Source organism: Monodelphis domestica, chromosome 1, assembly GCF_027887165.1.
Source record: "Monodelphis domestica isolate mMonDom1 chromosome 1, mMonDom1.pri, whole genome shotgun sequence".
NCBI classification, from domain to species: domain Eukaryota; kingdom Metazoa; phylum Chordata; class Mammalia; order Didelphimorphia; family Didelphidae; genus Monodelphis; species Monodelphis domestica.
In genome coordinates, this window is record NC_077227.1 from 312,466,921 (window position 1) to 312,492,107 (window position 25,187).

The 25,187-nt window shown below is 36.9% G+C and overlaps 1 protein-coding gene across 2 annotated transcripts in view; it reads right to left on the bottom strand.

The window, feature by feature from the left end:
* ACSL6 (acyl-CoA synthetase long chain family member 6) overlaps window positions 1-25,187 on the bottom strand; it is an 87,143-nt gene that overhangs the window by 39,699 nt on the left and 22,257 nt on the right. For both annotated transcript variants that reach the window (XM_056811146.1, XM_056811145.1), the window contains exons 4-9: window positions 21,967-22,031; window positions 21,224-21,325; window positions 21,016-21,115; window positions 20,243-20,421; window positions 16,666-16,698; window positions 15,329-15,380 (exon numbers count right to left, since the gene is read on the bottom strand). In XM_056811146.1, the coding sequence (XP_056667124.1) occupies window positions 15,329-15,380; window positions 16,666-16,698; window positions 20,243-20,421; window positions 21,016-21,115; window positions 21,224-21,325; window positions 21,967-22,031 (531 nt within the window). The remainder of the gene's footprint in view (window positions 1-15,328; window positions 15,381-16,665; window positions 16,699-20,242; window positions 20,422-21,015; window positions 21,116-21,223; window positions 21,326-21,966; window positions 22,032-25,187) is intronic.

The window sequence follows — 25,187 nt, forward strand, 5'->3', positions numbered from 1 at the left end:
ATTACGTCAAATTAAAAAGGTTTGGTTCAAACAAAACCAATGCAACAAAAATTAGAAGGGAAGCAACAAATTGGGAAACAATCTTAATAGCAAAAACCTCTGACAAGGGTCTAATTACTCAAATTTATAAAGAGCTAAATCAATTGTACAAAAAATCAAGCCATTCTCCAATTGAAAAATGGGCAAGTGACATCAATAGGCAATTTTCAGTTGAAGAAATAAAAACTATGAATAAGACACAAAAAAGTGTTCTAAATCTCTTATAATCAGAGAGATGCAAATCAAAACAACTCTGAGGTATCACCTCACACCTAGCAGACTGGCTAACATGACAGCAAAGGAAAGTAATGAATGCTGGAGGGGATGTGACAAAGTTGGGGCATTAATGCATTGCTGGCGGAGTTGTGAACTGATCCAACCATTTTGGAGGGCAATTTGGAACTATGACCAAAGGGCGCTAAAAGACTGTCTGCCCTTTGATCCAGCCATAGCACTGCTGGATTTGTACCCCAAAGAGATAATAGGGAAAAAATACATGTACAAGATTATTCATAGCAGCATTCTTTGTGGTGGCAAAAAATTGGAAAATGAGGGGAAGCCCTTCAATTGGGGAATAGTTGAACAAATTGTGGTATATGTTGGTGATGGAATACTCTTGTGATCAAAGGAATAATAAACTGGAAGAATTCCATGGGGACTGGAACAACCTCCAGGAAGTGATGCAGAGTGAAAGGAGCAGAACCAGGAGAACATTGTACACAGTGACTGATACACTGTGGTACAATCAAATGTAATGAACTTCTGCATTAGTGGCAATGCAGTGATCCTGAACAACCCGGAGGGATCTAAGAGAAAGAACACTATCCATATCCAGAGGAAAAACTGTTGGAGTGGAAACACCGAAGAAAAACAACTGCTTGATTACATGGGTCGAGGGTGATATGATTGGGGATGTGGACTCTAAATGAACATCTTAGTGCAAATATCAACAACATGGAAATAGGTTCTGATTAAGGACACATGAAAAACCCAGTGGAATTGTACGGTGGCTACTGGAAGGATGGGGGTTGGGGAGGGAGGGAAGGAATATGATTCTTGCAACCAAGGAATAATGTTCTAAATTGACTAAATAAAAAAATTTAAAAATGGTTGCCAAAGGATTCTTTATCCAAAGCTTGTTCCCATAGGAGAGAAGCCTGCCCAGAGATGTGTTGGACCAAAGAGCAGCAGACATATTTTCTCTAGGGTGAACAAAATGACTTTTTGAGTTATATAGAACTTTAAAATTTCAATTTGTCTGATGTGTTCATAATGTTGTACTTCCTAAAAAAATGGCATTGTACAGGTATCACAAGGAAGCACCAATAGATATACCTCTGCCCCAAGCATCAAACACAACCTGGAGATATTTGAGACACTGTAGTCATCTTAGAACATTCAAACATGTGTGGACAGCATTGTGTTAAATAACATTCAAACTTACACTGCAGTCAAGATCTATTGGCATCTACCTAGGAAACTATGAACCATAAGAAACAGATTGTGGTATTTCTAGCTTAATCTGGGCAATCTTCTTTTTACTCTTCTTCACTATAAAGATCATGGGTTGCAACCTTCAGCAACCTTTATGGCTTCTGGAAAAAATTAGATACCTTGGAGTCATTAGTATAATGTAGAAGATGAGTATTTCTCAAGTTGCCAAGAAATTGTATGAAAATGATCATTCAGGAAATGCATGACTGAAAAAGAAGGTGGGTTCATTATGGAGTGTGAGATGCTCAATGGTCAGCTCTGTTGTTAGTGTGTTTAAATACTTAGAGAAAGGATTCCAGCACATTGGATAGATCCCTGTGGAGGATTTATTTGTGGAGGGAGAGGGAAACATGGACAAGAATGGCATAGAATGAGTCGGCTGTGATCTATATCTTTTATGCACTCATCAATATGGATATCAAAATCCACATCAATATGGATCCAACAAGACACTAAAATGATGAGTGTTTCCTGAGTCTCATCTGTATCCTCATGTATAAAGTAGGGATGATGATGCTTATACTATCTACTTTGTTAGGTGTTCTGAAGAAAGCTCTTTGTAAACCTCAAAACACTAGAGAAATATGAATAATATTATTATTCTTTCACTTTAGACCCACTCTAATACTCCACTGTAGCACTGGAAACAAAGTCTGTCTCTCTAAAAAGCACAAGCTTTGGAAGGTCCTATTCCAAACTGAAAAGATTCTGGGTAGGGATTACATTCTCAGTGGCTTATACTTCTTTTCTGGCCTAGTTAAGAAATTGACCACCACGAAGCTTAGAAAGGACATTAAGAATACATTGGGGGGAGAGAGCCTGTGTGGCCCAGCCTTTCAGGAGTCTTAAGAGCCTCAAAGCTTCATACCACATACAGCCCGACCCAGTTGAACTCAATCCAATCAAAAGCCTCCAGAGGACAGGGAAGCTAACATTCCTCCTCTAGGGACTGTACCAAGAGATCTGACAAAGCTCCAAGAGGGGAGACTGACAGCCCCCAAACCAAAACAAAATGAGAGGAGCAAGAGCACAGCCAAATACGGGGAGCAAAGAAGGGGTAAACTCGAGCAAACAACAGAAAAAGAAGAAAGAAATTACAATAGACAGCTTCTGCACAGTTAATGAGCAAAGAGCAAATGAAACAGAGGGGGAGGACCCAGCAAAGGAAAAATCAGAAATCCCAGTGAATTGGATACAGGCTTTGGAAGAACCCAAAATGCAATTCAAAACACAATTAAGAGAGGCTGAAGAAAATTGGGAAAAGAACTTAAAAACTAAGATAAGTCATCTGGAAACAGAAAATAGTGTCTTGAAAGCCAAAATCAACCAGCTGGAAAATGAGGCAAAGGAGATGAAAGATGAGGCAAAGCAGATGAAAGATGAGGTAAAGAAGATGAAAGATGACCTCCAACGAAAATCCAACCAAAAGGAAAAGGACGACCAAAAAACTAAGGATGAAATCCAGTCTTTAAGAACCAGAATACAACAGCTAGAATCGATCGACCTCACAAGGCAGCAGGACACTATAAAACAAAACCAAAAGAATGAAAAAATTGAGGAAAATATGAAGCATCTCATTCACAAAACAGAGGATTTAGAAAATCGTTCAAGGAGACAATTTAAGAATTATTGGCCTACCAGAAGACCATGACAAAAGAAAAAGCCAGGACATTATATTACAGGAAGTTATTAAAGAAAACTGCCCTGAAATCCTTGAACAAGAGGAAAAGTGGAGATTGATAGAATCCACAGATCACCTCCTGTACTTAATCCCCAACTGACAACACCCAGGAATGTTATAGCCAAATTCAAGAACTATCAGACCAAAGAAAAGATATTACAAGCTGCCAAGAAGAAGTCATTCAGATACCACGGAGCCACAGTGAAGATAACTCAGGATCTGGCTGCATCCACACTGAAAAAAAGAAAAAATGGAATACGATATTCTGGAAAGTAAGGGAACTAGGTCTACAACCAAGAATCAACTACCCAGCAAAACTGACTATATTCTTACAGGGGAAAGTATGGCCATTTAACAAGAATACATTGGGGCTATTTGAATCAGCCAATAAAGTACTCACATTAGGAAAATCAAGGCCCTTGAATTATCAAAATAATGTCAACATTATTTATTAGATTTGTGGATATGCTGTCTGGAATTGTAACACATTGGAATAAATGAATTGCCCTCTCATCTTCAGAAAGTCCTCATCATAGACTCAACAAATATTGGCAAACTTTTCTCCATATTTACAGGTATTTCTTTAAGAAATAAAAGCCCCTCCCTTCTTTTGACCCTATTATATAATCATAGAACCTCAACATGAACAAGTCCTTAGATCATGTCATCTAGTAAAAGTCATACTTGAACAAGAATCTCCTTAACAGATAAGACTAAGTAGTCATAGGGCCTGATACATGCTAGTTAGACTGGTCCTCTTCCCCAAAAGGGTAGAAGAAAGATGTAGTTAGAGGTAGCTAGAGTGACTGATGAACATGTGTGAATACAATATCTGACTCCAAAGGAATTGCTTCTTTTAAATCTTTTAAATCCTGTGTCCTATGCATGCCTAGCATCTTCAAATGCTAACCTCAGGGACCTGAGGTCTACTTACTTTAAGATTAATGAACTTAAAGCCATACAACCTCTTGTAGCCATGGCTTATCTAGAGGTTGGGTTATGTCTCCTTAATATGTCTCTATCCAAGCAACTTTCAGGAAGTGATTATTTGTGAGGTTTCATTTCTCTAAGCCACCCAATGAATGGCAATGAGACAGAACACACATTTTTCTTGAAACCTTCCTATACAAGTATGTTAAATTTGGGGTTTTATTCTTCTAGTGAACCCTGATTTTATGTGAATAAATAGCTGGATTTGAAGTTTTGTCTCTGTTCTTTAAAATTCTGGAAATAATTTGCTTATAACCTTTGAAGATTTTCAGTGACCTGGAATTTACTAACCCCAAAGGCAGCCCATGCCATTTTTGGATAGCTTTAATTGTTTAAAGGTTGATTCTTTGTAACTTCTGCCATTTGCTCTTATTTCTGTCCTTTGCACTTAAAGAGAATAAGTCCAATCCTCATTTATAGTTATTATTCAGGAACAGTGGGAACATAATGGATCCAAATATCCAAACATAAAGATCCATAATGATCTTTAAAGTTAAGAGACCTATGGAAAGAGTATGCTATCCATCTACTCATGAAATGCACCAAAATTCCTAGCATAGGAAATTCAAGACAGAAGGACAAAAAAGGTACAGTCACTAACCTGAGCCATCTCCTTAAACACCATGTTTTATGTTAGCCATTTAGCCACATCCTCCCACACAAGGAACAGTCACTATGAAAGTATTAACTCTGAATTGAAGGGATATTTCAATTGCAGGTGCGTTGCACATAAAACTGTAAATGGCTAAGCAAATTGTGGTCCATGAATATAATGTAATATCACTGTGTTGAAAGGAATGACATATGCGATGAATTCTGGGAAGAATGGATGAATCTACATGAACATTAGATGCAAAGTAAGGTAAGATGAGCCATGACAACAATATATAAAATCGCTACAACAATATAAACTGAAAGAAAAACCATACACACAAAATCAAAAGTGAATGTTGCAAAATAATAAAGCACAAGCATGGCTTAAAAGATATTTCCAACTCAATCCTTTGCAAAGGCAGGAGTTCCACAAGGGTTTCAAATTGCATATATTTTCAAACTTTTTTGATGCAGTGATAAATTATATTGATTTTCCTCTTCTTTTTTTTCCTTAAAAATACTTTATGTTTTATGGGATAGCATTCTAGGAGGAGATAAGGAAAGGATGCAAACTTATTAAAAAAATCTTTAAAAATTTCTTTAATGTGTGCTCTAGGCACATACAGAAGTTATTCAAACCAGAACAGTAACTGTCTAGTGACATGCTACATCACAGTTGTCAACATTATAATATTTTATGAAGGACTTCCATTATTTTAAAAAATCCTTTTAAGAAGGAATTTTATACATGTCACCTCTTTCAACTCTGTATCAAGGAGAGATATAAGCCTGCTCTTTTTTCACAAATATCTTTTCCCAAATTAGAGCTAAATACAGACATGTTTTCAGAAACCTGCTTACAAAGAGTCTTTGACTGAAAGTTTCCCCAGTTTTATGAGAGTATGGCCAAATGCTTTCTGAATGTTACTCTTCATTCATGGTTGTTGGAGCTGAACATTCTGAAAATTTTCAAAGAACTCACCCAAAACTCTGGGTGTAGAAAAAGAACTTCTGTGAAAAGGGGTACTTCTAGAACACTGGACTTAAAATCCTGCTGGATTCCTGACAAGATCATCTCAAACAAGACTGTATATCATCCTCAATAGAAATTTTGCAACCATATCTTGAAGTTCCAAGTCATCCTTCTAATTCCACAACGAGATGATCATTGCATTTGTCCAGTTAAGATTAATCCAGAGTATTTTCTTCTATAATGTCACTTCACTACATTTCTTTAAGCAGATGTACAGACACTCTCTCTCTTACCAATTAATCATTGGGGGAAAATATCAATAGTTAATAGCACTTTTTACATCCACAGAATGTATATGAAAACGAGGTTTTGCATCTTCTTTGTCATCTTCAAATATCTTCTGATATTGATTGTCTCATTTAATACAAACAAGCAGTGTGAAGAAATCAGCTAAAAATTCTTTGTTATAAGAGATGTCTCTCTGCGGGAGTAGTGATGGTGAGAGATAACAAGTGGAAATTTAGCTTATAGAAAAATCAAAGATATCAATGAAGCTGCGTCTTTTAAAAATCTGGTTAGTAATTTCAAAGAGTATCTGGTTCTTTCCCATCTATGATTTATAAATAGAAATTCACCAGGTTGTCATCATTAGGCATTGTCTTTCTTCTTTCGGAAATATCTTGCCATTTTTTTAGCACCTGCAAATGACTCTTGGATCTTATCCAGCATTCATAGTAGCCCCCCTCCACCACTCTGCAAGGAAAACAACATTCTGTGGAGTAGCTGATACATATGTGTGCTTCTTTTTCTGGAGCATGACCCAAACTTCAAGATGTAGCTGGAAAAGGTCACATGGAGCTCCATGAAACCTCACAAAGGAGGAAATGTCTGTCACCTTCTGGTTTAAATTCTCTTTTATTTCCATTAGCCATTAGCTTCCACCTGTTAACCACAAGAAAAAAACTGCAAATTTATATATTAAGAGGCATGTTTTCTATTTATTAGAAGGTGAAATGGAAATTCTCCAAAATTTTTGAAAGGCTCCCGAGATCTCCCATTAAAAGCCTGTAAATTGACTCTAAATGACATTCATTAACTTCTCAACCTAAAATTGTGTTTTTAATTTAAAATATATCCCCAGAAACTATCACTTTAATAATAGCTCTAACTTGATCAATTTTATATAAAAAATGAATCTCTTCTTTGGGCAGGCTAAATTTTATGATAAAGACCAAATTATTTGTTGCTAAAGCCCATAGGGAGTGAGTTCTCTGCCCATCTATGAAGACTATCCTGCTTATGGACAAACTGGTGGTGTTTTGGGTATGGATACACACACACACACACACACATGTGCATATGTAGCCCCATTTGGTATATATGAATATTCAGATCCACATTGATATAATATCTAGGTGGTTAAAACAAAAACCCAAGGGACATCTACGTGGTTTAGTGGTGTGAGAACCAGGCTGGGGAGGTTCTGGGCTCAAATCTTGTCTCTGACACTTCCTAGCTGTCTGACTCTGGGCAAGTCACTTAACTCCCATTGCCTAGCCCTTACTATCCTTCTTCCTTGTAACCAATATACAGTATTGATTCTAAGATGGAAGGTAAGAGTTTTAAAAACAAAAATAAAAACCTTGAGACTTTATTGATTTGACCACAAATAAATGTGTATCCAATTCTCCTGAATATTAATAATAATAAATAAATCTATCTATATATTTATATCTATATATATAACACTACGTGCTAGGCATTAGATACTAATTGTTTTATAATTTCTTTTCATTTAATTCTTACAACAACCCTGGGATTGTAGGTGCTATTATTAATAACCATCTTACAGATGAGGAAACTGAGTCAAACAGATTTAAATGACTTGTCCAGGTCATCATCCAGAAAAATCTGAGGCCTGATTTGAACTCAGGTCTTCTTGATTCCACATTCAATGCTCTATCCACCACACCATCTAGCTTCCCTATATTAAACACTATCGATGATAGTAATTTTTTTACATTTTCATGCAAATAAGCCAATTTTGAATACATGAGATAGCACCATAAGGCTGGTCTGCTTTAACATATGAGGCTGTATTGTACATGGGAAAGATTACTGGAACCAGTGTTAGATGACCCAGATTTAAATCCCAGCTCTTCCATTTATTATCTCTGTGACTTTGGGTTTTACCTTCTTTGGTCTTTAGTTTCTTCATCTATAAAACAAGGGTGTTGGACTGGATGACCTCTAAGACTCCTTACTGCGCTAAATATGTCTAATGCATTTTACATAGCCTTTTCAAATTGCATTTGTCCTTCAAATAAATTGGTGTTTTCTGAATAGAATTCAGACAAAAGGCAAAATTGAAGAAACTATAAAAAATAGTCAGTGACTACAATAAGAGTCTAAAAAGAAATGTCCAAAGAATAATATGTAAAAGAAAATGGCTCTATTTTCTTTGTAGTTACAAGTTACATGATGTCTTAAATCTTCTCCTAAATATTATCACAAAAGACTAAGGCAATTTTCCTAAAATGATTACCTGTCTCTATACCCCCAAAGTGTTTTTTTTTGCAGAAAATGGTTGTTTAGATTAATTAGCTACTTAATATAGGTAAGTTCTTGGGCAAGGCACATCCCTTTTCTAGGCTTCAATTTTCTTGTAAGTAAAATGAGGAAGTGTATGTAAAATGAGGAAGGTCATTTACAGTTCCAAAATGATAATCTTGTGATCCTGATTGTTATTTTGAAGATAAACACTTTATTTTACTAAATTCTACTCCTTGATTTTGTGGTTCAGTTGTTCTTGATTCTTCATGATCCTATAGATCAAATCAAGCCAGTAACATCCATGGTTGTTTTTTTTTTTTTGCAAAGATAGCAGAGTGTTTTGCCATTTCCTTCTCCAGTGGATTAAGGCAAATCAAGATTAAATGACTTGTCTAGGGTCACACAACTAGTAAGTGTCTGAGGCCTATTTTGAACTCATGTCTTTGTGATTCCAGGTCTAGTGATATATTCACTTGGCAATCTGTTTCCTATTCTGCTTCTACCTCCTTCCAAATCCATTTGTGTGGACATGGGGCTTTAAAATTCAAATATAGACATTAAAGAAGAAATCCATAGAAGAGAACCCCTTAAAAGTTCTCCTTAGCACTTCATGAACTAATTAATTTGAGGTATTAGAGTGGTACATTATTAACTGACTTCAATTTTGCCTTTAAAAATACACTTTACTTTTTCTTGATCAGCAATTACGATTTTTCCACAGTAATTCAATTGCTCAGCTTTCTCCACTGAAGATGACATCACTAGAACATGCTCTGTTGACTTAACAAGAAAATACTCACTTACCTCATTTGCACTAGACTTCAAAGGGAGAATCAGCAACTTGAATGAAAATAATTCTTCCAGGATCCAGCAGATAACACCACTGAGACTTTTCATTCCATATTTAAAGAAAAAACTTGGAAGATAATTTACTAGGAGGAAAGGTATATTGCCATGCATATTCCTGGTTATTATATTTAAGAATTTACCTAGATGCACTGAAGAGGGTGAATGAGTAGCTCAAAGATTAGAGAGAGACAGAGATGAAGGTTTGTCTTTATGGTCTAGTGATATAATACTAATGGCCAAAACTAGCATTTATATAGTATTATAAGTTTACAAAGTATTTCATATATGTCAACTCATTTGATCCTCATAACAACCCTGTGAGGTAGGTGCTCTTTTTTTACTCTAATTTTAGAGATATGGGAACTGAGGCATAGAAATATTAAGTGATCTGCCTAAAGACATGTGTCTGAGGCCGGATTTGAAATTGAGTCTTCCCGTCTCCAAATCCTACATTCTTCTCGCCATTCATACCCTGATCATAGAATACAACTCCAAATAATTAATGAAAAAACGGTCCACGTATTCCTAGCTATGTTGCTTCTCTTCAGCATCAGCTTTTTGAGAATGAGTACTCACTCGGTATAGGATGAAATTGACTTGGAGCATTTGCTAGTTTGCTTCATTAGAAGGTTTTAAAAATACTCTCTACCTCTGAAAAGGAATATAATCCTTTGTCACATTCCTTTCTTAGAATTTCCAAGTTTCCTGTGACACTTACCAGTGAGCTTTGAGTCTTTTCCGAGCCAGGGCATTTCCTGGCATTTCAAAACCATATCATCAGAACTCTTGCCTCTTTCTTGTGTCCCTCTCCGTAAGGCTCTGGAGTCTGACTGAGGAGCTCTCTGCTTAACTTAGTTCATCCTGGTACCACTTCCCAGACATCTCCAAAATAAGCTGTTGTGGTGCTTTCTTCTATATGTTGTGTGTGTGGGGATGAAGTGACTTGCTTGCCCACAGTAATATCCCTAATACTTAACATAGTAAGTGTTTTTCTAAGTCATCTTTTCTGTGAAGTTTTATTTTTTAATTCCCTTATCTTTTAGTGCTTTATCCCTTCAGAAATTACTTCGTGGTTTCTTATCTATATACATATTTTGTCCCTCAGCAAAACCTAAGTCCTTTGAGGGTGGGCTTTTTTTTTTTTTTGTATTTTCCTCATCTGCACAGTTCCTCTCACTTTTTTTTTTTAATAACCCTTACCTTCCATCTTGGAGTCAATATGTGTATTGGCTCCAAGGCAGAAGAGTGGTCAGGGCTAGGCAATGGGGGTTAAGTGACTTGCCCAGGGTCACACAGCTGGGAAGTGTCTGAGGTCACATTTGAACCTAGGACCTCCCATCTCTAGGCCTGACTCTCAAATCCACTGAGCCACCCAGCTGCCCCCCCTCTCACTTTTTGAGGGGTGGTTTGGAGCATAAATTCATTAGTGAGGTGAGGAAATGCCATCTACTGATACAGATTAGCATCAGATATTATGCAATTTATATTCTTAAGAGAGTTGGGTAAGAACTGATTCATGAACCCAGATCTAAGTTCTGATACTAGTTTTCTACCCACTTCTTTATGCTTCTGTCTACATAGTGGGCATGCAGTGAACATTTGTTAAATGAATGGAGCAGGAAAGAAGTGGGATAATTTTAAGACAACAGTTCTGCCACAGGCTGTGATATCTAGGTGTGGGTCTAAGAATTCCTGCTTTTCAATATCTGGCATGATTTGGAAAGTTCCTGAGCCAGATATTCTGAAGTGATTTTAACATAAGAAACCACATTATTCTTCGTTTGTATTTTAAGTCTATTGTTCAACAAATATTATATCCACGGAGCTTATGGTTAGCACTGTCTGCTCAGCTCCTGCTTCCCTAATTCCAAAGGTATATAGTTCTAAGTTCATAAACTTGTTTTGAGTGTCTTGGTGGTCCCTGACCAATGTATCTTGAAATTAAGAGCCAGTATTATTTATAAGGAATATAAACTAGAGGCTTTTCCAATGAGTTGAGGGATAAAGTAAGAATATTCATTATCACTATTACTATTCAATATTGTGCTAGAAATACTAGCTAGAACAATAAAGAAAAAAAGAAATTGAGGGAATAAGTAAAATTAAAACAAAACTTTTGCTTTTTTTTGTAGATGATCATTTTCCTTACAGAACTCTAGAGAGTCAAACAAATAACTGAAACATCAGCAAAGTTGCAGAATATAAAATAAACCCATATAAGTCATTAGAATTTGGCTCAATGGATTAAATTCTAGGCCTAGAGAAGGGAGGTCCTGGGTTCAGTTGTGTGACCCTGGGCACAGGGCCCTCATTGCCTTGCCTTTACTGCTCTTTTGCCTTAGAACCAATATACAGTATTGAATCTAAGATGAAAGGTAAGGGTTTTTTTAAAAAAGAATTTCTGTATATTACCAACAAAATCTAGCAGGAAGGGACAGAAAGAGAAATTCTACATAACGTTACTAAATTAAGCTTAACATACTTTGTATTCTACTTTCCATGACATATCCAGGAAGTATATAATTATAAAATACTCTTCACACAAATAAATATAGGCCTAAATAATTGTAAAAATATTAATTGCGCATGGGTAGGCAGAACTAATATATTAAAATTTACATTATTAACAAAATTAACTTATTCCATGCCATACCAACAAAACTATGGACCAATTACTTTAAAAGGTGGAAAAAATAATAAGAAAATACAACTGGAAGAACAAAAGGTCAAGAATCTCAAGAGAAATAGGACCTAGCAGCAACAGATCTCAAACTACACTACTGAGCAATAATCCTCAAAACAATCTAGAGAGGGTTGATCTGTAGAACAGATCAGGTGCACCATATACAAAAGCAAACAAATTTAGTTACCTAATGTTTGATAGTCCCAAAGATCACAGTTATTGGGGCAAAAACTTATTATTTGACAAAAAACTACAATGAAAATGGGAAAGATGTCTGGCAGGAACTAAATACAGATCAACATTTCACATCTTCAAATTAACACATGACTTGGGCATAATGAGTAACACCATAAACAAATCAGAGGAGTAAGGAAGATATTTTCTGTCAGATCCTTGGAATAGAAGAGTTCATGACAAAATAAGAGCTAGAAAATAGCACAGATGGCAAAAAGGATGTAAAATGTAAAAAGTTTGTGTAAAAGTAAAACAAATTCATCTAAAATTAGAAGAGAAACGGGTAAATGAAAAAAATCTTTTGCAGCAAATTTCTCTGACAAGGGTAACACTTCACATTAAGATTGTGAGTTCTACTATCAAGTTCTTACTCAGCTATGGGTTAGACTAGAAATTTTTGGTGGCCCTTCTAAATATGAGATTCTGTGATTTGCCCAAGAAGCATGAGGCAATGGAATGTTGGTTCTGGAGTCAAAGGACATGGATTTGAATCTTGCCTCTACCACTTATTCCTTATGACCTTGGTTAAGTTACTTAGCCTTTTTGGATTTTAGTAAAATGTGGATGTTATCTTAACACACTTTTAAATCTATGTCATGACTAGTCAGTAATGGAGTTTGGACCAGAATTCAGACTCCTGACTCATGGTACAGTACACTTATAAATACTTCTTTTAGTATTTCAAGGCTCCATAATTTAATTAGTGTGGGCACTCCCTCAAAGGCTGTAGTAGTTCTATACCTATGACTAGCTATGTGCCCCCCAAAACCCATACATATATAATTTGCCCCTAATTTCTCCTTGAAGTCTTTTTAGCTTGGTATAACACCATGAAAATATCTTATAACTTGTTTTTAATATATCAAATTATCTACAAAGCTTCTTAAAATTACTCTAAAATTTAGGCTTATATCTTAAAATGTAAGATTCTGGAAGATAAAGGTTATTCTGGCCCTTAGGTCTGTTTAGCATTCAGCAGTGTGTAATTTAATTAACTTGTTGGAAGAGACAGAAACATCACTCTTGGCACACAAAAACAAATAATGTAAGCACAGATGCTTGAAATACTGCTGTGTCATTACCTAAGGGGTGAGACTAGGGGAGTCTCTGAGTCTCTGGCATTATCCAAGAATCTGCAAAGAAGTAAGGAGGATGGGCTTGCCAGAGAAGCAGGGCAGTTTTTTATGCCTGAAAAGTCAAGTCCTTTTAAATATCAATGGAATTGGTGAGGAAAAACCAGGCTATCAGCTATTTATTATCAACTGATGGAGGAAGGAGAAATGATGTTCCTGGTATCATTAAATCAGTGTGTGAATGTGCTTTAGAAAAAAGCTGTTAATCATTGTACAAAACTGTGGTATTTTTGCCATCTTTTTGTCTGGAACTCCCCAAGAAGTTTGTTGCCTGTTCTTATTCACATTCATCTGTTCCTTCCCATGACTTTTCTTCTGCACCATATTTGATCATTCACAATCTTCCTTTCTTCTCTGATTATTTTTTGTATTAGTTTGGTCTCCCTTCTTCAAATGGTGTGCTTACAAATATATGAACCATTTATCTAACCTGGATTCTGGGAACTAAGTCCAAGTAAAACAACTGCACACTACTCAACACACAAAAACTCTTCAGGAAGTAAGGATTATCTAAAGACTCAGCCAGGCTAACTGTGGTTCAAGTTTAGCTCAACTTGACTCATATTTATGAATGTATCTAAGCAAGGAGTTGCATAAAAATAAGTTACCAAAAAAAGCCTAGTCCCATCCAAGGGTCCTCTTCTCTATATAACTGAATCCAGGCTCAGGACTCTGCTCCTCCATGAAGCCTTTGGTGACCACTCTGCCTCACAGAGATCTCCCCTTTCTCAGCTTTCCCTAAGTGTCAGTGTCGTTTGCTAACAAAAACTTTTCTCTTTTCATTTGCTGAAAATGTACCCATGTCTTAAAGCCCAGATCAAAGGCTACCTCCCTGAACCTTTGTTTTGCATCCCTAATGTATTTGTTGTGTAAAGTTCTATTTTATAGTTATCGGAGTTATGTCTTATTTCCCTGAGGAAATTTCTTATCTAAACTTGGTATTTCCTCATGGCCTAATATAGTCCAGTAGGAATCTATAGTTCATAGGACAAATTGCTATTTAGCTTTCAATGTGCATTTATTTCTTGCCTTCCCAGATTATTTGTAAATTTCTTAGCAATGGATCCTATCCAATGTTTCTGTCTTTCAATAATGCCAAGTTCAGTGCTACACCCCATAATGGTCCTCAATAATAGCTGTGGAATAATTGTTCCATAATTATTATGACATTATGTTTTGTTTCACCCATGGACTGTTTTGAAGCCAAGAAGACCTGGGTTCAAATCTATGCCCTGCTCCCTCCTCCCTTCCTTCATCCATACACTTATACTATCTGTAAGATACGGGGCAAATCACTTAACTTCCATGCTCAAGGCAACTCTTTAAGAATATAAATTACATGAGGGGAAGCTAGGAAGCTTAGTAGATTGAGAGCCAGGCCTAGAGCCAGGAGGTCCTGGGTTCAAATCTGCCCTTAGATACTTCCTTGCTGTGTGTTCCTGGGCAAGTCCCTTAAACTCATTGCCTAGCCCTTACTGCTCTTCTGCCTCGGAATTAATGCACAATATTGATTCTAAGATGAAAAATAAGGGTTTAAAAAAATAACATATTACAGAGAAAGTGACAACCTGCATTCATAGCATTTCCTCACAAAGAAGTTCCCTATACCAATTAAATCATAGGTATCTTTAGATGGGAACTGTGTTTATACAATGTCAATGAACTTAAAAATCAATCCTATAATACAATGTTTTTGTAATATGCCATGTGGCACGAATACACTGGTACAAGTTATCTGGGAAGAGCTTTCCTGAAATACACAATAACAATCTGTTAAGTAAACAGCAAGTTTCATTTATCTATGAAGCAAACAGAAAATACATTTTTTTCCAGATAAACATTGTATTTCCTTTTCTGTTGCTTGTTAAGGGCTTTTGGTATATGCAAAGATTACCCAAACCCTGGAACTTTTATCAAGGGTAATTTGCCCTAGTGGAGAAGACCCTAAGACAACTTGGTCCCTATCTCTTAGAGGATTAAGCTGCACCTAAATTATGATTTATTGATTTGTTACATGCATTAGGTATAAAGTTCTTGACATCTTTCCATTAGGAAAGCTCAGTCAAATACAGAATAACATTACTGCCCAGCACTTCCTTGGTTACCTGTGGTACCACTAGTGAAACACACGATTGAAAGGTCTTCTGGTCGAGGAGGCTAAGAGGAAACAAGGGGAAAAAAGGAAATTACTGGAATGTTTATCTCTACTTGCTCCATTTTTATTAAGGAAAACAATTCTAATTCCCTGTTTCTTAGCATTTCCCATCCTCTGTAAGGAGAAGTATTCTGTCCCTGACTAATCTAGGACATTGGTTCTCCTCCCCCTTTCTTGTTCTTGGTATAGGCTCACTATTGATTTCTCTTTCCTTCTGGTTCTCCCCCCTCAGATGTCTGCGACAAATACTCTCTCATAGGATGCATCCTTCAGAATAATCTTCTCGTGGTGTCTGCTTCTCTGCTCCCAGCCTTGGCCCCTAAACTTGGTCTCCTTCATGAAGTAAGAAAAAAGTGCCATTTTCATGATGCAGTGATAAAAGTATCACATTTTGAACCAGAGGAGCTGGATTTAAATCCTCTCTTCTCTACCTATTGCCTGTGTGACCTTGAACAGGTCACTTCAACTCTTTGGGCCTCAGTTGCTTTATCTGTAAAATGAGAGGAATGGAATAAAAGGCCATTCCAGTTCTTTTTTTAAAAAACCTTAATATCTATCTTAGAATTGATACTAAGTATTGGTTCCAAGGCAGAAGAATAGTAGGGAGTAGGCAAACGGAGTTGACGTGCCCAGGGTCACAGACCTAGGAAGTGTCTGAGGCCAGATTTAAACCTAGGACCTCTGTTCTCAAGGTCTGATATCTCCTGAGTCACCTAGTTACCCCAGTTCTAGTTCTAAATTAATGACCCTAGTATCTGGATTCAGATCCCACCTCTGATGTTTACTACTTGTTTAATCTTGGGCAAATCTTTTAATGTTAACTGCCTCATTAGGTGCCTTTTAGTTCAAATTTCTGATAGAATGATTCCATGATTTATAACCCCAAAGCACTATAGCCAAGGAAAATCCACTGGAAAGTTTACTTAATGAAACTGCCCAAGAAAAAGTGGACAAAAACAAACTGTGATTTGGAATGCTCTTTTTTCCCTTTAGACCCCCAGTAGCTAAAGCTAACTCATTCTTCCAGATCTAGATCAAGTTCTATCATCTCTATGAAGTCTTCCTTGATCACTCCCAAGGCCCAATTTTCTCTCTTTTTTAACCTCTCAGAGAATTTACTGTTTGTACTCCTCATCAAACTTAAATTACCTATTTCCTGGTATGCCTAGGAAATTTTTATGGGTATATACACAACTCCCTGGTCCAGATTTGAAGTATCTTGAGGTCAGGGACCCTGGATTTTTGACTCTGTCACTGTTTAGTACATAGTAAATACTCAACACTTACCACAGGAGGGTGATGATTTTCTCGTCCACAATCCTGAAAGAAATATAGTTTTAAAAGTCCTTAAATACATTTATATCATTAGAGCAGTTTAATTCACTCAAATAACATTCATTCATTTCATTCCAGTATCCTATATTATTAAAACCTTTCAGTTTTAATTACAGATAGTGTTTGGGAAATTTAGGGGCTAATAGCACTGAAGATTTGAAGTCAAAGAAAGGTCAGAAATGCTGCTTAGACTAGTGGATCTCAGAAGACCACAATTTTCTATGTCACATCATATTTTCATTTATTTTATTAAACCTTTCCCAATTCCATTTTTAATCTGCTTAAGTTACATTTCCAAGAATTTCATGCCTGGGCCTAGACCATGTTCACATTTCTAGTGGAAAAATGGGGCAATTTCCACAGTTATTGATATTTTTGTTGTATCTGGTTTCCTTATGGGTGAAAACTTTGTCTGCAGAGTCCCACATGGTACTACTACATGGTCCCACGGGAGCCTGGAGGATATTTTGTCCACTTGAGGGTTGTCTGTATGGGGTGTGTTTACTAGTTTGGGAAAGGAGAAAGTTAAACTGACATAAACATTCAATTTGAACCAACAATTAAGCAGATGTGTAACAGTTGGTTGTTTGGTGAAATTCATTCATTTTCTTTCTAAGATGGTTTGTATGTCTTAACACAGCACTGGACTGTAAGCCATCAGACAGGAGGGTTTCTGTGGCCTTTCATACCATGCTTGGCATATAATATTCCAGGCAATAATCCTCATTTGACCCACTGGAAACCATGTGTACACAGTAGCAGGTTGAAACAGAAATAATTAGACTAACTAAAGAGTTAGAATATCTGGATTAGAATCTTAGTTCTAGCAGTTAGCTGTGTGGTCCTGAACAAAGTCAGATCTTGGAGTCTTAGTTTCCTCATCTGTAAAATTATGATGATAATATAGTGCTGACTTCTCAGTGTTAGATAAACCTTAAAGCACTGTTATTATGTGTGTCATGAATTATTAGTATGTTTTAAATGCACATGAATTCATTATATAAAGTGATCATAAAGGGATCCTAAAGGAGAGATTTCATTTTTAAAAAGGATAATCATCCCCTTAATTAATTTATCTTTTAATAGGCAGAAAAGCTTAGTGGCTTTGGAGTCAGCAAAATATGGGTTCATGTTCTATCTCTGATACATGTTCTCTATTTGACTATTGGTGAACCACTTAACCTTTTCAATGTCCTAGTCAACTCTCTAAGATTAAAAATTTCAAACAAGACACCAAAGAATTTCCTTACTGTAAATTTTTTACAACAAGGAAGCCACAAGCGTGGATTGAACCAAATAAAAAGATATTTTACATAAACCTGGATTTCAGTACATTGAATTTGCTTAAAATGAAGTATTACCAGGGGCAGCTGGGTAGCTCAGTGGATTTAGAGCCAGGCCTAGAGAGGGAAGGTCCTGGGTTCAAATCTGACCTCAGATACTTCCCAGCTGAGTGATCCCAGGCAAGTCACTTAACCCTCATTGCCTAGCCCTTATCACTCCTCTGCCTTGGAACCAATACACAGTATTAATTCTAAGACTAAGGGTTTAAAAAAATGAAGTATTACCAAAAGTCCCAAATGAATACTTTTTCTTGTGCTGTTGTCTGGTCAAAGTGACTAAATGACAAAGTGACATATCTCCTCAGAAACAGTCAAATGGGAAAGAATTAATTCAGTATCTACAAGGCTATGATAGCCCTCACCAATAAGGGACTTCAGAATATATCTCCACCCCTACTCAAGATCATCTTCACCTTTTCTTGCCATGAATAGTTATAGTAATCTGGGATGGAAGCAGAACTCAAGTCCTGCATCCTTCATGACCACTTAACACAGTTGAGGATCTCCCAACACTCCTTTATTTTTTATTATTTACTGCCTGTTTTATTCCTTGGCACTAAGCATATATTGCCTACATGTCAGATTTGGCTCCATACAGACTATAAAAGGCATGGACTGTGTCCACTCTTTTCCTTGGATTTATTATAATATAGCTAAACACAGGATTGGATTACTACGTCGTAATGCCTTATTAAGTGATGGTTGAAGGCTCAATGGGTGTTGGGATAACTACATTTCCGAAACTCCATTTCTAGAAAGACTGAGAATTGGACACGGATGGTGGTGCCCTAAACCCAGAAATAACTCTCTTTTACTGTCAGTTACCCTGTGTTGACTCACCTGGTGCTGTCCATTGTGCTAAAATGAGGCCAAGCTTGGTGCCTGGAGAGCTTCTATAGCTTCTTTGCTAACACTTATGCATTTCCAACACCAAACTCAAGAGGAATGAATCCTCCATTATGCTGAACAGCTACTGCCTGAATTGACCCATAATTTGAACAACAACAAGCAACAAAAACAATTCTGGATGTGCAAATTTCTTTCAGATAAATGTCTTAAAAGTCCTTTCCCCTGGATGCCTTCCTTAATGAACTGGAGCATGCTTAATATTTTCTCCATAGATCACATCAAGCACCATTTTGGATCATGACATATCTAGGAGGGAGACAGCTTGATGCAACAGCTACACCAAGAGGGCCTGGGTTCAAATCACAACTCAAATTTCAACCTCTCTGAATCTGTTTTCTTATCTATAAAGTGAGGGAGTTGGACTAGATGGTCTCTGAAATCCTTTACAGTTTTATAGCTATGATTCCATGACATTAACCTAAGGCCATATCTACAATATATATGGAAATGATGACCTTTCCTATGGAGAAAAAAAGTCCTGGCTGAGAGCCAAGAAACCCAGGCTTTAGTACTGGCTCTGACATGAAAATGCTATTTGAGCTTAGTTATTACCTTTAACTTCCCTGTCAGTCAGTCAATAAATATTTATCAAATACCTACTCTGTGCTAGGCATTATTGCTAAGAAGTAACAAGGTATAAATAGGAGAAAGACACTAGCCTTGAAGCTAGAAGATTCAAATTTGAGTTCTAGACTCTGACACTGATTAACTGGGAATCCCCAGGTAGGTCACTTTACTTTCCAGAGCCTTGGCTTCCTAATCTGTAAAATGTAGGAAATTAGACGTATGCTACCTACTTTTCAGGGTTATGAGAAAAAAGTTCTTTTTTAAAAAAAATTAAACCCTTACCTTCCATCTTGGAGTCAATACTGTATATTGGCTCCAAGGCAGAAGCGTGGTAAGGTCTAGGCAATGGGGGTTAAGTGACTTGCCCAGGGTCACACAGCTGGGAAGTGTCTGAGGTCAAATTTGAACCTAGGACCTCCCATCTCTAGGCCTGATTCTCAATCCACTAAGCCACCCAGCTGCTCCTGAAAAAGTTCTTTTAAAGGTTGGTTATAACATCTTAGCTGACAGGTTATTTTATCAATTAGGAAGAATAAAACCTTTCCTAACTACCTTATACTTATAATGTGATATAGTTATAAGGATAAAAATAAAGCAGCAGTGAAAAAAAGTTTAGAATTTTTCAGTTAAAAAAGAAATGTAATAGTTTGTCTGGTTTGACATTAAATTTTTAAAAAGAACTTCCATTAAGACTAGGTAGAGAAGCTCACCTCAACTTCTTTCATGGACTGAATCTCCACGCCACATTTCTTCCCTCTTTCTTTCAAGTCCTTTTCAAGTGATTCGATGAGAATAATGAATTTCAGGCCAGGAATTTCCTTTCTCTCCACATGTTCCAGGAGAAGGATGGCTTTTTCGGGTTTATCACAAATCACTGTGGCAATATCAGCTGAGAGGAAAATTTTCAGTACTCTCAGTATGAGGCAGCCCCTCTGGGTATGGTCTGGCCAAAGCATGCTGTAGTTATAGGGTGGCCTGTGCTTGGGAATTTTACCCCCTAGGTAATTCTAGCTATTCATTTGTGTGGGACTTGATTAGTGCATACTTTTAGAAGTTGTTAACAGATGAGTCTATAAGGGTTTGCTTTCATGAAGGAGCATACATGTATGTCTGCATGGAAATCAGAGGGCCAGGAAGAAAAGAACTAGTCTGTGGGTGACCCAGTTTTCCTATGAGAACTGACTCTAGGAAGGGTGGGTACTTGGGAGGCTAACTTTATGCTTACAAAGTGGGAAGCCCTCCATTGGAAAGAAGACTCCTCCTTTCCAACCTCCAGATGAACAAAAACATTAGAAATTTCACAGACAAAGACAAGAACTAGGAAGGGATTGTTAAGGGTTGGTTTGGGCATGGCAAAGCATGTTCTGATGGTTTAGATACCTCTAGCATGGTATGCTATTGTTCCAAAAATTTTCTTCCTAAGGGTTGGGTAATTCCCTTTGGAAAAGGAAGTTTCTGCTTCTGCCTTCCTTGAATCAGTTACCTGTGTTGATAATGTAGCGAATGGCACCGGGGCCTAAGGTGTCATATAGTGGAACCACCACCATGGAGTAGGTGTAGCAGGCCAGCTCCGAGATGATCCACTGGTAAGAATCACAGGAGAGAGAGAGTTTGGTGGGGAGAGGTGGAAAGTTAAAATGCTACTCAGTGTAATATTTGAAAAAATATTCAGATAACATTGTTTTTCTCACCTCTGGCCGGTTTTGAGCAAAGACACCAATAAACTGTTCTGTTGATGGTTTACAGTCATGTTGGAGGAGTCCTGATCCCAGAAACTCTGCTCTGTCTGCCACCTAGATATAAGGGAAAGATAAGTAACGGAAACAATTATTACAAGAGCAATCTTGAGACAGAACTAAGAGACTGAATGTTTCCATTTGAACAACTGTATTACTTATACTAGAGAAGCAGTGTGGTGTTAGAGGGTTAGTATTGAGGTCAGGATGACCTGGGTTCAAGTTGTACCTTTTAAAAATTATCTGGATAACCAGATAATTCACTTATCCTCCAGGAATTATCCATTCCAATATAAGTTATTTATGAGTTGCCAATCTGCACTAGTAGAAGTGGTTTCCCCACCAGGTTGTTCTCCACCAATGAGATTATAAGTTTTCTCCCCAACCTATGGCATTAAGATTTGCCCTCACTCTTAACTGTAACCTGCTGAAAGCCCAGAATAAAATAGCAAAAGGCCACCAAATTGCTGATGAATCATTTCCTCTCAAAAGATTTGAAGTCCATCCAAGATACATTTCCTGATGTTTGCTAATGGCATTTTTAGGTAAAAATAACCTCTCATATTTGTCAGCAAAAATATGACAAATGACATAAAATAACCTTGGAGATGAGTAATATTACACGGATGTCTTAAGCCCTCTACTTGGAGTTTATTTATCTACAAACACTGTCAGTCTCATATACTGAAAGTTCTTACCTCTCTGTAGGACAACCACTGATATGGCTGCTTGGGCTTCCTGGATCCAAGGCAGGGACCATCTCCTAAAAAAGAGTAATATTTACTATCTGAGCCAACGAGGACGTTACGGGAAATGATGTTTTATGAAAATCCTCTGATGTCTAAACCTATAGCACTACATAGTTTCCGCTGGCCTGATGAAACAGTGTGCCAGGTCAGGGAGGATTGTAAACAAATTATGTTAGAGAGTCCCCAGACATACCCACACATTTTAGCATATCATCTATTCCAAGTACTGGGTAAATGAAAATGTAGGAAACGGATATGGTAACACAGATCACAGCAGGGCTACTCATGAACCTGGAAGCCAGAGGGCTTCAAAACCATCTCTCTAGTGGACAGTAGTTTGAATTTGGGCATACTGTAATGAGAGCTTCTGAGGGATTATGCAGCTGTCCTTACCCATCCCAAGAGTTCTTGTGTATGTATTGTGATCATCCAGAAAGGCAAAATATTTTACATTTTGTTTTTAACCAGAAAAGCAAGCCAACATGAATTATGCCCTCCTCACTCCACCCCGCAAATCATGAGGTAATTTATAATGCTTTTATATTACTTAAAATCTCTCAGGGGTTTTTTGTGGGGGAGAAGGAGAATTTGTTATACAGACAGAGATTCTGGTGTTCTATTCCATCAAGTGTATCATAACTACCACTGTGTTTTACAGTTGAAAAGGGGCTTTACATCCATTATATCGGTTGACCTCGATGGCAGTCCTTGAAGTATAACAGATGTATTTTTCCCCACCTCATACAAAAGTGAGACCCTGGTTGACTTGCTCAGGGTAACGGAGCTTGTAAGTTTCAGAGGTGGGATTTGAACTCAGATCTCCCAATTCTCAGGTCAGAACTCTTTCTACAATATAATGCCAACTCCTATAAAGGTAATTATTTAAGCCACAGAAGGGTAAATTTTGCCAGTTCTAGACCTGTTATTTTATACAGGAGGTATCTAAGGCTCAGAAAAGGCAAAGACCTTTCCCAGGAACACAAAGGTAGTAAGAAACAGAATCATAACCTTTTTACTCCAAATCTAGTGTTTTTCCCCATCATTCCATACTACCAGATAATGAGGAAATTTTTAAAAGAATTTTCTAGAAACATTTTTCCAGCCAGAAAATCCTACTATTTCGGGAAATTTATTCTGTGATAAGCTGAGGAAGGCTTAGAGATTCCAGGGGGAGAGTCACACAGTGGGAACAATGTTCAAAACTTGAACTTAGTATAAATACTTTTGAGCCTCTTCTTAGAGCTCAAAGCCTCTTACTATAAAACTCAAAGCACAACAAAGAAACATGTGACCATTTCAACTCAAACAAACCCCCAGAAAGCAAAACACCCTGAATTTGAGAACAGCAACAAGAAAATATTGTTTCCACATCACTGGACAGGAGGCTGGGTTGCATTAAGTGTCCATTAAAAAAAAAAAAGATCTTTCTTGCCTTTAATTGGAAATCACTTTCCAGAAAGAAGCTTGGCCTTCGGAAAGCTAACCCTAAAATTTTGCAACACAGACTCTGATGTTCTAAAACCCAAAGGCAAGATAAACTACTTCATAATTACATCCCCTCAGGGAGTAGAGGGTTATTTTTCTGTAATATCTGACACTCTCCTGGTAGTGACAAAAATAATAAAGACTAGCTACCATACAGACAGAGGCAAAGGGCTCTGGTGCTTCTTCCTCTCATCTAGTTCTTGTATGAAAAAAAATAAGACAGCTCTGTTTCCTTAACTCCCCCGGTTCTATGCAAGATACATCCTCACTGGCTGTTCACAGAATCACAGATTCAGTTTTTTCAGTCCAATTTCTCTCTTTTCTAATGACCACATGTAGGGATGTTTTTTTTTAATGCCTTTGATTTTTGTTCCAAGACGCCCATGTGCAGTCCTTGACAAAGGTTATTTTGAGATATGTTTAGCTTCTTTGCCAAGTACAAGGATATTAGCTGGAAATCTAAAAAATAGAGTTATTTCTTAAACCAGATGTCTAGTCTTTGGACCTGACTTAATTTATGTATGCCTAAACCAAAGACCATCTGTTGGGGGAAAGCAGGTAGACACCTGACTGAAAGAGACACTTCTCTAACTTTACAGCTAGTGAAGAGCATGGGGAAAATACTAACAAGGGCCAAAAACTGTAGTGAATTTTCATATTCATAGAAATGATTTACCTAGAATATGCCCACTACTGCACACTCTCACTACTACATCTGAAGGTATAGCTCAAGTTTCTGCAGCATTGAGGTGGCAATATTGGAGCTCCTATTCTGAAAAAAAAAAAAGCATTTTGAAGAGAGTCTCAAATTCGCCTTAGTAGTAACTTTCCTTTATAATTTGATCAGTGAGGAGGAAATGAACTTGAAATGCTAACCAAGAGTCTTGTAATGGGAATTTTTTATTTTTGACTTATAACCTAACCTGTCTAAAACTTGACTCATAGAATAACATCAACATTGGTTAAGGGTAAATCAAGATCACTTCTTCTAGCTGAGAGGTTGTTGGGTTGACCAAAACCTGTCCCATGGAATGTGAAAACTTACTTGAAGACTTAAACATTCCTTAGATAAGGAACTAGAGGAAGAATCTCAACTGTCTTTATGTCCTTGGCAACTTGTAAATCCTCCTCAATTAGTCTATTTTTGAACTCTCTAAATGTTTACTTTGTAAGCTGACTTAGTTTACCTATAGAGTTTGTCTGACAGTTTGTTTCCTTAAGGAATACATGATATATATTTTAACTTTTAAGTTTATTCATTGAAGTGAATATGTAACTTTTATAGCCTAAGGGAAATGTACAACATATAAAAATAATATTTACAATATGTAAATCTTATAATTTACCAAAAAAACTATAAAATTTACAATGAAATATGTAAAATAATTATTCCTCTGTCACCCTGATATAATTTTGCCTATAAAAGGCATTGCCAGAATTCTAATAAGGATTCAGGTTTTCTTGAGGTCTGAAATTATTCTTGAGTATAATAATAAAATTAAGGTTGTTACCCCTATAATTTTTGCATTATGGTAAATTTGCACATGATAAAAAAATATTTTGCTAACAATTGCGTCCCATATTAATTCAGAGAGGAGAGATTTCTCCCAGTCTAAATTTTTTTCTATTCCAAAATTGTTTCAGCTTTAATAATTCCTTCTGGAACACTGAGCAATACTTCTTAG